This window comes from Ovis canadensis, chromosome 6, assembly GCF_042477335.2.
Source record: "Ovis canadensis isolate MfBH-ARS-UI-01 breed Bighorn chromosome 6, ARS-UI_OviCan_v2, whole genome shotgun sequence".
Classification (NCBI taxonomy): domain Eukaryota; kingdom Metazoa; phylum Chordata; class Mammalia; order Artiodactyla; family Bovidae; genus Ovis; species Ovis canadensis.
The window spans coordinates 84,311,979-84,326,990 of NC_091250.1; the positions used below are offsets into that span (position 1 = coordinate 84,311,979).

A 15,012-nucleotide genomic window follows, 5' to 3' on the forward strand; every position below is an offset into this window, starting at 1 on the left:
GAGCGATTGAACTGAACTGAACTGAACTGAACCAGACCCACTCCCACAGGATACAGGTTTTATAACAAGATTAGTCAGAAGGTTCTTGTTAAGGAGAAACATATCCTTGAGCAAGATACATTGTTATATTGACTAAGACAAAGCAATGTAGAAAAAAATGTTTGTCCTTTTCTCCTCCTTGAGAGCCTTAGAACCTTTGTTCCTTCCTCGGGAGCCCCAGACTTTTTATCAACCTGCCTAAGGATTGACTCTCTCAGTTCTACGTAATGAAAGAGCAGGAATGAGCAGCAACCAATGTACTTTATAGAACCAGTCATTATTGGCTGTTTCTTTCTTGGACATTTTATGGGGAAACTATTTTGAGCTTCGTAGTTCTGTTCTTCAGACAAGCCCTTAAGGTTGGGAGACAGAATATCATAGTACTTAAGAACAATGATTTTGGGAAAGATAGTTATGGATGTGCATCTTGGCTCTGCCACTTACTAGCTGTGTGACCTTGCACATTTACTTAACTTTTCTGTACTTAGATTTTCTAATCCTTAAATGGGGACAACAATGGTCATGACCCCACAGAGTTTGTGAGAGGATTAAATAAAAGGAAGCAGGTAATTTTCTTAGCAAAAAAAAAACTCTCAGTAAGAGCAAGATTATAAGTGTTGGGCTTCCCAGGTGGCTCAGCGGCAGACTCTGCCTGCCAATGCGGGAGTTGTGGGTTTTATCCCTGGGTCAGGAAGTTCCCCTGGAGGAGGAAATGGGAACCCACTCCAGTATTCTTGCCTGAAAAATCCCATGGCAGGCCACAGTCCATGGGTCTCAAAGAGTCAGACATGACTGAGTGACTGAGCCTGAATGATTATAATTGGTATTATTATAGATTATGAACAAGGGGCTTCCCTGGTGGCTCAGAGGTTAAAGCAGGAGACCCGGGTTCGATCCCTGGGTCGGGAAGATCCCCTGGAGAAGGAAACGGCAACCCACTCCAGCATTCTTGCCTGGAGAATCTCATGGACAGAGGAGCCTGGTGGGCTACAGTCCACGGGGTCACAAAGAGTCGGACACGACTGAGCCTGAATGATTATACTTGGTATTATTACAGACTATGAGCAAGGCAGAGTTCTGTGCTGGTAGTCATATAACTTGCCCAGAATAGAAAAATAATAGGAAATAATAAACAAAAGCTATTAAGAGTTTTTACTTTAGTTTTCTGGGAAGACTTCCTTGGCCTTTAGTATGCCATTTGTCCTCTGTCATCTCTCCTCCTCCTCTGTTAAGGAGTCTTCCTCCTTTCAGCACGTGCACTCCTTTTCTAGTTTTCCTTATTTTCACTCATGTGCCCCTTTCCCACCTCCCATCAGTCATAACACCCTTAGGGACTGTCAGTGCATCGTTCACAGGCTGGTAACAAGATGATGCCACCTTTTTGTTTTTCAGGATGTGATCCGAGCCATGAACGTCAATCCCAAGATTTCATTCCCTCCTGAAGTTGACTTTTGCCTCCTCAGTAACTTCATCCAGGAGATATGTTGCATCGCCTTTGCAATGCAGACTTTAGAACCACCCCTAGATATTGCATTTGGGGCAGATGGAGAAATTTTTAATGATTGCAAGTAAGAGACATAGAAGCAGAAGCTAAGGGATTCTTTATAAATAAATGATATTGTCTTTATTTCCTGGGAACAATTTAGGGAAAAGAACTCTGGGTGGGGAAATCAACAGACATTGCCTGATTTCCAAGCCCTGCCATATACTTCTCTGTACTACAGAGTGGGCCCCTCTCCTGGGGTCATTTTCCTTCTCGGTCAAATGTGATTCAGAGGAGACCTTATGATTTCCATTGAGTATATTGGTTTTGGGGAGAACTAAGGACTGGACTCTGGAACACTTTAAAAGAAAAGTGCTATATAAATACAAACATGAATTACTTTTTATTGTCTAAAAATTTTTATCAAGGTATAATTGACATTTAATGTTATATTAGTTTCATGTCTACAACATGATTCTATATTTGTATATGTTGTGAAATGATTACCATGAAAAGTCTACTTAACATCTGTCACCATACATAGTTACAAAAGTTTGTTTAAGATCTATTCTCTAAGCAACTTTCAAATTTGCAGTACAGTATGATTATATTGTTAACAATTATACATCTGCATGACTTATTTTGTAACTGAAAGTTTGTACCTTTTGACGTCTCTAACCCATTTTGTACACCCCCCACCTCTGACAACCACTAATCTGTTCTTTGTATCTGTGAGCTTGGTTTTTATTTGTTTGTTTTAGATTCCACATATAAGTAAGATTGCATGATATTTGTCTTTCTCTGTCTGACTTATTTCATAGTGCCTTCTAGGTCCATCCATGTTGTCTCAATTGGCAAGATTTCATTATTTTTTTTATAGCTAAATAGTATACCATTGTATATATACGCCAACTTCTTTAACCATTAATCCATCAATGAACACTTAAGTGTCCATCTTGGCTATTGTAAATAATGCTGCAGTGAACATGGGGATGCATATATCTTTTCAAGTTAGAGTTTAGTTTTCTTTGGATAAATATCTAGAAGTGGAATTCCTGGATCATATGGTAATTGTTTTTAATTTTTTGAGAAACCTCCATCCAGTTTTTCGTAATGGCTATACCAATTTACATTCCCATCAATAGGGCACAAGGGTTCCCTTTTTTTCCACATCCTTGCCAGCACTTCTTATCTTTTTGATAACAACTCTTCTAACAGGTGTGAGGTGATAGCTCATTGTGATTTTGATTTCTCTGTGATTAATGGTGTTGAACATCTTCCCATATATCTGTTGGCCATCTGTATATCTTCTTCAGAAAACTGTCCATTCAGATCCTCTGCCTAACTAACTACTGAGAGTATTCACCCATTTCAGTCTATGGAATCTGCTCATTTCACAGACTTCTGGTAGGCCTGCTGCTTACGTACATACCTGCTGTAACATGCTGTCTCTTGGGGCACTCTGGCCTGTTCTGGATGGCTGTGAGCTCAAATTGGAGTTCCTAATAATGACTGAATTTATTTGGCTGTACCCTAGGGTTTTACAGAACAAGACTAAACCTTTTCTTGTTTATTTCTTTTTATTCTTACCTTGATAGCCTTTCACACATTTGAAATTAATTACTCATCCTTCTCCAGCCTCATGGTTTTAGATTTTTTTCATTTGAAGGGATTTTTGAGACCTCACATTTAGACTGGTTCTCTTGGTCTGTGCTCCATAGTTGTCAATACTTGTCTGAGTATTCCTTAAAAAAAAAAAGTGTCCACGCTTACATATATACAATGGAATATTGCTCAGTCATAAAAAGGAACACATTTGAGTCAGTTCTAAAGAGGTGGATGAATCTAGAGCCTGTTATACAGTGAAGTAAGTCAGAAAAAGAAAAGCAAGCACCATACACTAAGGCATGTATATGGAATCTAGAAAGGTGGCGCTGATGAAACTATTTGCAGGGCAGCAGTGGAGATGCAGACATAAAGGACAGACTTACGGACAAGAGCGGGGGGAGGAAGGAGCGGATGAGATGGGTGGAGAGAGTAGCATGGAAGCATATGTACTACCATATGGAAAATAGAGAGCCAGTGGAAATTTGCCGTATGACTCAAGGAAAATGAGGCTCAAACTGGGGCTATGTAACAACCTAGAGGGGTGGGAAAGGGTGGGAGGTAGGAGGGAGACTCGAGGGAGGGGACATATGTACACCCATGGCTAATTCATGTTGATGGCAGAAATCAAACCAATATAGTAAAGCAATTATCCTCCAATTAAAAGTAAATGCAAATTTTAAAAAGTAGTCCACATTGAATGTAAACCCCAAGTTTGAACTGATCAGACTAGAGGGGCTAACAACATTTTTATCCTCTATTAAGTCCTCTAATTTATAGTAGCTTTTCTTTTCCTTTTTTCCAGCCATAGAACACTGTTGGCTCATTTTGAGTTCAACTAAAACCTGATTTTTTTTTTTTTACTTTTACTGGGATTGAGCCAATCATCTGTGCAGTTACATGCTTTTTATTTGTTAAAAATTTATTTATTTTTAATTGGAGGATAATTGCTTTACAATATTGTGTTGGTTTCTGCCATACATCAACATGATTCAGTCGTAGGTATACATATGTCCCCTCCCCTCCTGAATCCAGTTACATGCTTTTTAGACTCAACTGCAGGACCTCATATGTGTCCACATTATGTTGTTATCTTAGTAGATTTAGCTTATTATAGTTCCAACCTCTTGAACTGTTTTATTGATACAGTCATCTGTTTCTTTTTCCCTACCCACTCCCCACCTTTGAACATTTTTCCTGTATTTCATGGGAGTCATTGATGAACATATTGACTTACCCCAGGATTGAAAGAGAGAGAGAGAGAAAGAGAGAGAGAGAGCAAGCCCTGGGCACCTTCATTCTCGTTGACTCATTAACTACCCATTTTGGATATGATTATTGAACCAGTGTCTAATCCACCTACTTAAGTTAATCATCCACCTATATTTTTCTTGTTTTGTCCACAAAGATAACATGAGAAATCTTGTAGGTGGCGTATGGAACTTCAGACGCTCTCCATCTCTAGCATTTCGCTGAATTACAATTCTTGTAATCCTGAGAAGGAACAAGATTAGTCTGACATGACTTGAGCTTTTTGTTGTTGTTGTTGTTGTTATTGTCAATTTTTAAAAATTGAAATATAGTTGATTTGCAATGTTGTGTTAGGGTTGCTCCATTGTTCAATGGATGGCACATTGGACTTCCACAATGTTGTGTTAATTTCTGCTGTACAGCACAGTGATTCAGTTATACATATATATACATTTTTAAAAAATATTCCTTTTCAGATGGTTTATCATAGGGTGTTGAATATAGTTCCTTGTGCTATACAGCAGGACACCTTGTTTATCCATCTAAATGTACGAGTTTGCATCTGCTAACAGCAGCCTCCCGGTCCACCCCTCCCCCAACCTCCTCCCTCATGGCAACCCCAGTCTGTTCTCTATGACATGACTTTTTCTTGGTGAGCTCATGTTGGGTCCTTATTATAACTGGTTCCTATTCTAGGAGCCCACAACTGTCTCTTTAATAATAGAATCAGGATCTATATTTATCCAGGTTTGAGCAGAATAAAAGATGAAAATTTTACACTGATGATCCGTCCCTCCCGTTAGGTTACGTAACTGCTTAACCTCTCTTTCTCGTTCTTTTATGTCTTCATAACAGGTACCGTCGAAGCTATGACTCTGACTTCACGGCTCCCTTGGTCTTCTATCATGTGTGGCCTGCTCTCATGGAGAATGACTGTGTCATCATGAAAGGAGAAGCTGTCACCAGGAGAGGGGCTTTTGTACGGTGGCCTTGTATAGTGACAATTCATCCCAAGTGTTTGATTCACAAGTTCGAGAACATTTATAAACCCAAAGATTGTATAAAAGAAGTTCATAAGGGTTGTTTGATAAGATTTCATACAAAGGAGAGGAATGGGACTGGTTGTGAAAAAACAGATTCTTTTCTTTAACTCATGAGTCTTCAGAATTTCCTGGCAGTCATTTCTTTGTCTATTGCTTTATTTGTAAGATGGAGGTGGTTTAGTTGCTAAGTTGTGTCTGACTCTTTACCACCCCATGGCCCACCAGGCTCCTCTGGGACATCCCAGGCAAGAATACTGGAGTGGTTGCCATTTCCTCCTCCAGGGGATCTTCCCGACCCAGGGATTGAACCCACGTTTCCTGCCTTGGCAAGTCATTCTTTACCACTGAGCCACCTGGGAAGCCTCTTTATAATATAGAATTGGTCCTAGTTGCCTTCTTCATCTTATAAATACTATGCTATTATAAAGGCAAAGCCTTTGAGCTCACCTGTTGGAGGCTTTCTATAATTCTAAGCATTTAAAAGTGATTGATTAACTTTCAGAACACGGTCAAATTTTTATTGATAGCTCTCTGTTTGGAACTATGTCCTGTTTGGAATGTATCCTGTTTTTCTCTCCTTCGTATGATGTGTAAGGAGGGGAGGGATGGAGAAAAAGAGGGCAGAGGAGGTGGGGAGAGAGTAGCCAATCAGTTTCCTATACACATCAGTTGTAGAATGCTTTGGACATGTCAAATAATTGGAAAGCCTTCAAAGTGGAATCTTAGGTATGCAAGTGTGTGAACATGTGTGTGTTAAGGTGGGGATTGGGTGTTGGAACTGGTTGCGGTGGATGCTTGGATATTCTGCACGTTTCCCATTATGGAGTTTTACCCTGCCCTTCCTAGAAGGAGGTAAGTGAATTCTGGAGAGAAGCTCCTGGGTCCAGAGCAAAGCCACCATCTGAGTGGTCTCAGTTCCTGTTCTCTTTGACTTGGAGAAGACAGGAAGTGTTTCATGGCAGCTTGTCACATGCAGAGTGTGAGAAGCATAGTAGTATATTTTGAAAGAACTTAAGGGTTTTTGCAGCTTAAACATCTCGCTAGAACAAATAGTATCTCAGTGAACTCTTCTGTGCTATGAAAGCTGAGGCTGTAGAAGTTGGTTGTATTGACTTGAGAACTGCACATGCTCACATGAAGTGAGATCGTAAAATGTGCTTTTGCCCTTTAAACAATCACCCTCTGTTAAGAAACTCTTAATGTAGACTGTCTGCAGTATAGTTTGGAAGGGGAGGAAAGGAAATAGCCACTATTTCTATGTTCTACATCAAATAGCAATTGCCTTTTAACTTCCTTTGTCTCTCTTCTTAAGTGCACCATCAGTATTTACCCAAGTTGAAACTCCCAAACTTAAAGAAAATACCCTAAAATCAAAAGCAGAAAAGGAAAGGGTTGGATGAAAGGATCTGATAAGAAGACTTTGGCTAGTAAAATCTCATTATAGGAAATAGAGTTTTCTTTTCTGAGCCTTGATTTATTTAGTTAGAGGATAGAAGGTCCACAGTGGTGATTCACTCATGCTCTCATTCATTAATTCATTTTATTTGGTAGTTATTTATGACCCAAGCACTCTGTGGAGTGCCCACATGGAGCTTTCATTCTCCATCACTTGGAAACTTGAACGTAATTTCTAACAGCTTCTGCATCAAAACAAAGTTCTGTTGCAGGAAGGGGGACCCCTTCCAGGGCCTGAAACTGGGCTTTCGTCTAACACTCAGAAATGAATTGTCCGAGGAGACCCGTGTGTTGACAAAGCAAGAGATTTTATTGGGAAAGGGCACCCGGGTGGAGAGCAGTAGGGTAAGGGAACCCAGGAGAACAGCTCTGCCACGTGGCTCACAGTCTCGGGTTTTATGGTGATAGGATTAGTTTACGGGTTGTCTTTAGCCAATCATTCTGACTCAGAGTTCTTCCTGGTGGTGCAAGCCTTGTTCAGCCAAGATGGATGCCAGAAAGAAGGATTCTGGGAGGTGGTTGGACATGTGATGTCTCCTTTTGACCTTTCCCGAACTCTTCCATTTGGTGGTGGCTTATTAGTTCCATGTTCCTTACGAGGACCTCCTATCATAAAACAACTCATGCAAATGGTTACTCTGGTGCCTGGCCAGGGTGGGTGGTTTCATTCAGTGTGCTTCCCCTAACAGCTCTCCCCTGAGAGACTTCATACTCAAGGCACTTCTTGGGAATTGGGACGGAGCTCTCTTTCTTCTATAACTTTTTCCTGCTGTGCATGGGCATAGGCCTGCCTAGCAGAGCAGAAGTCTCTCTCCACCTGATCTAAGTCAAGGTATTTTTTGCCTAAAACCAGCATTCACCCTTGTAATAAGAGCAATTTAGTTCGAAACTGTTGGCTCCTCTCAGAGATGAAATAGACAGGGGCCAAACAGGAGACCTAACAGGATGGTCATTACTGGTCCCCAGAAACATTTGGGTTGAGGATTGCAGGGTTTGTGACTTTTTTTTTTTTGATTGGTTGATGTGCTTGTTGCTTTTATTCAGCCTGAGTAATAGAAGAAAACTCAAATTTATGGCGAGAGTCAGAGCAGGCATTATTAATTGGCCCAGTGAGGGGATCCCATCTAGTAATATCACAGTGACCCGAATATGACTATAATTTTTTTTAAGTAAATTTTCTCAGGGCCAACCAGTTAGAGCCTTGTAGTAGAGAAATTTACCAAGGTAACCCAGAACTAAACACAGGTAATTGGCCACAAACCCAACAATTGGATTGATTTATAAAACTAGCATAGGATCAGGCCTATAATAGAAAAGCATTTGATTTATATGCAAAGGTCTAAGAAGTCAAGAAAACTTTATAAATGATCATAAGAATCCAGTCCAGCATCTTGGGCAGACTGTCTACCTCTGATGTCGTCGTGTAGTTTCTCCTCTGTTTGAGCATCATTTTAAGGTGCGAACTGGAGCCCTGACCCAGGTGGAGGATGGTAACTTCAGACTAAACACAAGATTCCTGGAGCATAGCTCTGTTGCCTCACCACCAACCAATCAAAAAAAAAAGTCACAAACCCTGCAGCCTTCACCCCAAATATTTCTGGGGACTGGTAATGACCATCCAGTTAGGTCTTCTGTTTGGCCCCTGTCTATTTCATTTCTGAGAGGAGCCAACAGTTTCGAACTAAATTGCTCTTATTACAAGGGTGAATGCTGGTTTTAGCCAAAAAATATCTTGACTTAGATCAGGTGGAGAGATACTCCTGGTCTGCTAGGCAGGCCTATGCCCATGCACAGCAGGAAGAAGTTATAGAAGAAAGAGACCTCCACCCCAATTCCCAAGAAGTGCCTTGAGTATGAAGTCTCTCAGGGGAGAGCTGTTAGGGGAAGCACACTGAATGAAACCACCCACCCTGGCCAGGCACCAGAGTAACCATTTGCATGAGTTGTTTTATGATAGGAGGTCCTCGTAAGGAACATGGAACTAATAAGCCACCACCAAATGGAAGAGTTCGGGAAAGGTCAAAAGGAGACATCACATGTCCAGCCACCTCCCAGAATCCTTCTTTCTGGCATCCATCTTGGCTGAACAAGGCTTGCACCACCAGGAAGGACTCTGAGTCAGAATGATTGGCTAAAGACAACCCGTAAACTAATCCTATCACCATAAAACCCGAGACTGTGAGCCACGTGGCAGAGCTGTTCTCCTGGGTTCCCTTACCCTACTGCTCTCCACCCGGGTGCCCTTTCCCAATAAAATCTCTTGCTTTGTCAACACACGGGTCTCCTCGGACAATTCATTTCTGAGTGTTAGAGGAAAGCCCAGTTTCAGGCCCTGGAAGGGGTCCCCCTTCCTGCAACAGTCCCATTAGCACCAAGAATTTGAATATCCCAAAGTTCATTGTAAGGAGATTTTATTGAGAAATATGCTAGAATTATTGTCAAATATTGGGCAGCTATAAGAAATTAGTGTACCTCATGCTGATGACCAGTAAGAGGCAAGTGTAATCATGTCAGAAAATTTCTTGTTCATTCTATGGGATATAAGTATTGTCTTAAGCCACTGGGCTCTTACAAACCATTGACTATTTTTCTCTTTCTTTTTTTTTTTCCAGTGGAATTCAGTGCGATCTGTAAGTCGATGTCGAAGCAGGAGTTTAAGCCCCATCTGCCCTCGTACCCGTATTGGTTTAGGCATGGTACGTATCTGTCTCATTGTTTTTACACAAAATCATCTTATGTATTTTTTCATCCACAGTTACCTATAACAAAGGTGATGGCAAGTCTGGAGGTAGAAAGAGAACCTGCTGTAGTCACCTTAGATTAATTTCTATCTGACCTTGGGCTAAGGAATTTATCATTCTAGACAGAAGGAAATAGAGGTAGTTTTTTCTCTTTATTAAGTATTTCATTGCTTTATTTTTATCTTTAAATGAAAATGGGCTATTAGTTATTAATTAGTTTTCTGAACAGAGAATGGGACATCTTAGTCAACTGATCTCTGTACACACCGGTCCCTGGTTCCTCTAGAACTTCTTGTATGAGCATGAGCTTGGAGAAGTTGCTCAAATGATCTGGATTTCAATACTGTATAAAGGGCACTGCAGGTATTGATTTTCCTCCAAATTTCAAAGTAGGAAGAATTAAGATTAGTCTCTGCATATTTGTTCTTAGGATTACTAATAAGTCTGTCAAAGAAAAAAAAAAAAAGCAAAACACCTCTGAAGACTGTGGCGATAAAATCCCTAAAACCTGACATTATTATGAATCACCACTGTTCATTGATTCAATCATAATATTTAGTTAATGCCTTTTGAATACATGTCTGGACCAAGACATGTGGATACCAGATAGGCTAACAATTTGCTTTTCCTTCAAATAAAAATTCTTTAAATATTTGTTAAACCTAGTTTTGGGGAGAGTGGTGAAGAAGGAGGATCGCATTTGTCAAGGCTCCATTTCTCTGAAATTATCTCTAGTGATGCAACTCCTACACTTCTAAACCTCTCTCAGCAAAACATGTTTAATAAAGTTCCAATCAAACATTTCTTCTGTACCGTGTGGATGCTAGACTAGGAGGAGAGGGGCAACACACAAATGATTAAAATATGTTCTCTTTCCTGAATGGGTTTCAATATAGGAAGATCAGTATGATTTAAACAAAGTAACTGAATGTGGTATATGATAGAGTCCATAAAAGAGGCACCATGTACTAAAGCTGTCAGAGGAGGCAGTGATTCCTCTGGATTTGGTTCATGGGGGAGGTGGTATGTGATCTTACCGAGTTTTTATGGGTTGGGGAAAACTAACCATAGGAGCAAAATGGCCTGGGAATGCAAAGGCGTGTGTCAGACATGGCTCTTTTGCACTTGCAGATTTTAATATAACTTAATTGTCCTTATTGCCAAATAAGTATTCACCATAGGTAAAAGCTAAAGGATTGTACACTTAATGGGCTGATAAAGAGACATCTTATGACATTTATACTGGAAGAATAAAAATTCTCCTTTTCCTAAGAGGAAGTGTTATATCAGAAGCAAGAACAATATTAGCCACTTGTTACAGCCACAACACATTTTAACTCTGGACACTCACTGGAAGATTTATCAATGGGCAGCGTCCCTCTGTGATAAGTACCTATACATGTTTGAGCCCCTCCTCTCTCTTTCTTTTGTCCCCTGGGTAAACAAACTTAAAACATTTGATAAGAATAAAATGCATTCTCAAAGGTGGAACTATTGCCAAAATTCTGTCCCTTTCTACCATCATCTTCTTATAAGACTGGTACAAATATTTTTGGTTAATCTGGTTGACTTGTTTGAGATTTCATAGGCAGAACAGCCTCTGTCTTTGCTAGTGTCTATTTAAAGTGAAAGCTCAGAGTAAGAATGATGCCTGCAGTCAATTATTTCTGAGCCATGTCAGGCTTGTAGGTAACCAGGATAGCTGGCTTTTGCTCAGTGAAAGCAAAGATGAGATTTGACATGTGGGTCTTTTCTGGCTTCCCAGGGACTCCCTTTAATAGGCAGCATTTTGGACACATGAGATAATTCATATAAAGGATGTGCCAGAGAGTATTTGATAATTTTAGCCTTAATTAATCTTCATAATTATAATAATATCTTCTGGAAGTCATGGAATTCAGTATGGCCAGTGAGCATCCAACCTCAAAAAATGTTTAGCAACTGTTAACAACCACCACCACAAAAGCCAACAAAACCCAGGCCACTGAGCCCAGCTTTTAATTAATAATAAATAATTTAAGCTAAGTTGAGTATACATGCACTTTGGGAAGTATAAAAGGAATCATAGGGCAAAAACTTCAGGGCAAAGCCACCATTGCTCTAAACTGCTTCAGAGCAACTGTTTAGCTGGATTTAGGGAAAAAACATCAAAAGGATTCATTGTTTGAGCTTCATCTACTGTGTTATTTGCATTACACTTTTATATTTTCCAGATATCTCGAAGCCGGAGTCCTTCTCCAATAAGATGTGGATTGCCAAGTAAGTGGGATTGTCTAGGTGGAGCAAGGTTTCTGTTTTTTAATGCTTCTCTTAGTACTCAGCATGGAGCAGCAATATGAATGTTTTGCTTCTTGGAGAATGGCAGGCTACAGTCCATAGGGTCCATAGGGCAACAATGAGTTGGACACGACTGAGCGACTAACATTTTCACTTTCAAACTTGGATTAACCACCCATCGTTTGTTTCAGTTCAGTTCAGGTCAGTTGCTCAGTCGTGTCTGACTCTTTGTGACCCCATGAACTGCAGCACACCAGGCCTCCCTGTCTATCACCAACTCCCAGAGTTCACCCAAACTAATGTCCATCGAGTCAGTGATGCCATCAGCCATCTCATCGTCCATCGTTCCCTTCTCCTCCTGCCCCCAATCCCTCCCAACATCAGAATCTTTTCCAATGAGTCAACTCTTCGCATGAGGTGGCCAAAGTACTGGAGTTTCAGCTTCAGCATCATTCCTTCCAAAGAACACCCAGGACTGATCTCCTTTAGAATGGACTGGTTGGATCTCCTTGCAGTCCAAGGGACTCTTAGGAGTCTTCTCCAACATCACACTTCAAAAGCATCAATTCTTCAGTGCTCAGCTTTCTTCACAGTCCAACTCTCACATCCATACCTGACCACTGGAAAAACCAAAGCCTTGACTAGACGGACCTTAGTCGGCAAAGTAATGTCTCTGCTTTTGAATATGCTATCTAGGTTGGTCATAACTTTCCTTCCAAGGAGTAAGCATCTTTTAATTTTATGGCTGCAATCACCATCTGCAGTGATTTCAGAGCCCCCCCCCCAAATAAAGTCTGACACTGTTTCTACTGTTTCCCCATCTATTTCCCATGAAGTGATGGGATCGGATGCCATGATCTTAATTTTCTGAATGTTGAGCTTTAAGCCAATTTTTTCACTCTCTTCTTTCACTCTCTTCAAGAGGATTTTTAGTTCCTCTTCACTTTCTGCCATAAGGGTGGTGTCATCTGCATATCTGAGGTTATTGATATTTCTCCTGGCAATCTTGATTCCAGCTTGTGCTTCTTCCAGCCCAGCATTTCTCATGATGTACTCTACATATAAGTTAAATAAGCAGGGTGACAATCTTTTGTTTAGGTCTTTTCAAAAGAAAGTCTAAAAAAGCAACCATAATAATGAGCCCTTTATTTTTCTCCCTAGGGTTTTAAAACCACCAGCCATGTTCCTCTGCCCAGGACACCTACAATGGGCAGCTTACCCAGCGCTTCCACCTGCCTGCTGTGTTGCCTCAGACCTCACTTAAGCTAATGTGACAAGGCAATTCTGTGTATCACTTCACACAGAGAGTTAAATGTTTTGGCTTAGCGCATTTGTAACTGCAGATATATTGCATTTTATTCTATTTTTATAGATACAGATTCCATTAATTTGATAAAAACTATTGCCTAGGTGTTTAGGATCATATTCATTTGAAGCTAAGTCCATTATACAGGTTCAGGATTCTCAACCTGAAACACAAGGCTCTTTTATAACAACTAAAGTGAAAAACTTTTACTGTGCTATGTCCAAAAGACAAGAAGAGTCATTTCAATTTGCAGACTGATCATAAATATTATAATTGCTGGGTTTAGATTTAGCTGGAAAACAATCTGGGGTGTTTTAATTTTCTTTGGGGACTTGGAAGACAGCCCCAGTCTCAAGTTGGGGAACTTATAGCATAACAGGGACTTCAGGCTACACGTACATGATGATGATTTAGGAAAATAGAGTTCATTGGTTGGCTCCTATTTTCCTGCTGTGAAGTGCCCAGTTTGGTTTAGTTGAGCACGGTTGGTTGAAGCTACCTACTTGAGAGAGTTCTCTTGCTTCATAAAAGTGGAGTGGTGATTTGGGTAGAAGCTAACTTGGTGACTATATGTTAGGTACCTTGTGTTTATCTCCTGGGAATGTTTCTGAATGAAGTTTTAATGTACATGTTAAATATAAAAGCTACCTGACATCTTGACATCTTTTACCTATTCTGCTTAGTTGGTTATAAACTCAGATCTCCTAAGAACTCCATCTGACACTGATGGTGGGAATGTAGACTGATGTAGTTACTATGGACAACAGTATGGAGGTTCCTTAAGAAAGTAAAAATAGAGCTACCGATATAACCCAGCAATCCCACTCTTAGGCATATATCCAGAGAAAAACATGAATTTGAAAGGATACATGCACCCCAGTGTTCATAGCAGCACTACTTACAACAGCCAAGACATGGAAGCAACCTTAGTATACATCAACAGATGAATGGATAAAGAAGAGTGGAACATATATTCAATGGAATACTACTCAGCCATTAAACGAATGAACTAATGCCATTTGTAGCAACATGGGTGGACCTGGAGATTACCATGCTAAGTGAAGTAAGTCAGACAGAAAGATAAATATTGTATGATATTGCTTACACATGGAACCTAAAAAATTATACAAATGAACTTATTTACAAAACAGAAACAGACTCACCAGACTTACAGAGCAGATTTATGGTTACACTAGGAGAAGGGAGGGGAGGGGAAGGGATAGATTAGGAGTTTGGGATTGACTTGTACACACTGCTGTATTTTAAATGAAATGTGTTTCCATGAAAAACAAAAAAAAAGGGACATGCCTGGAATGCAGAAGAGTTCTCATTGAATAGCTGATCAATAAATGACATTTAGCGACACTAAACAATTAAAAAATAAAATAGCACTATTGCTTTTGATTTTTGCTTTGTGAAAAATTCAATTTAGAAAAATAAATAGAAAAATGTACTAAAGAAGAAAATTTTTTTTTAAATCTTAAAAATAAAAAAGATCTCCCTCTGACTGAAACTCTGAAACTCAAGCCTAAAAGCTAAGGGAACCATTTGTAGATTTTAAATAGCATGTCTGTCCCTTGATTTCTTCACTGTGAAGTACTGTTGAAAAAGTTCCAGCTTTTGATGGAATGATAAGTAGTGTTGTTTTTGCTTTTTTTGTGTCCATTTTAATGCTGTCTTTAAAGGCAAGCTTCACAAATGACAACTTTTGTCGTGGGCCTTTTAGAGAGAAGCCCGAACTGGCCACAGCTCAGTTTGCATAAGTTCAGCACCAGAACCAGCAGCTGGGGCTGTTTAGGTGAAAACAAATAA

The 15,012-nt window shown here is 40.0% G+C and overlaps 1 protein-coding gene across 1 annotated transcript in view; it reads left to right on the top strand.

Moving 5' to 3' along the window:
- The window catches only part of SPATA18 (spermatogenesis associated 18), a 48,158-nt gene extending 33,509 nt beyond the window's left edge, over positions 1-14,649 (top strand). The window contains exons 9-13 of the mRNA XM_069593091.1: positions 1,432-1,607; positions 5,234-5,357; positions 9,489-9,572; positions 11,831-11,876; positions 13,056-14,649. Of these exons, the coding sequence (XP_069449192.1) occupies positions 1,432-1,607; positions 5,234-5,357; positions 9,489-9,572; positions 11,831-11,876; positions 13,056-13,063 (438 nt within the window). The 3' untranslated portion in view covers positions 13,064-14,649. The remainder of the gene's footprint in view (positions 1-1,431; positions 1,608-5,233; positions 5,358-9,488; positions 9,573-11,830; positions 11,877-13,055) is intronic.
- Positions 14,650-15,012: the final 363 nt, after the last annotated feature.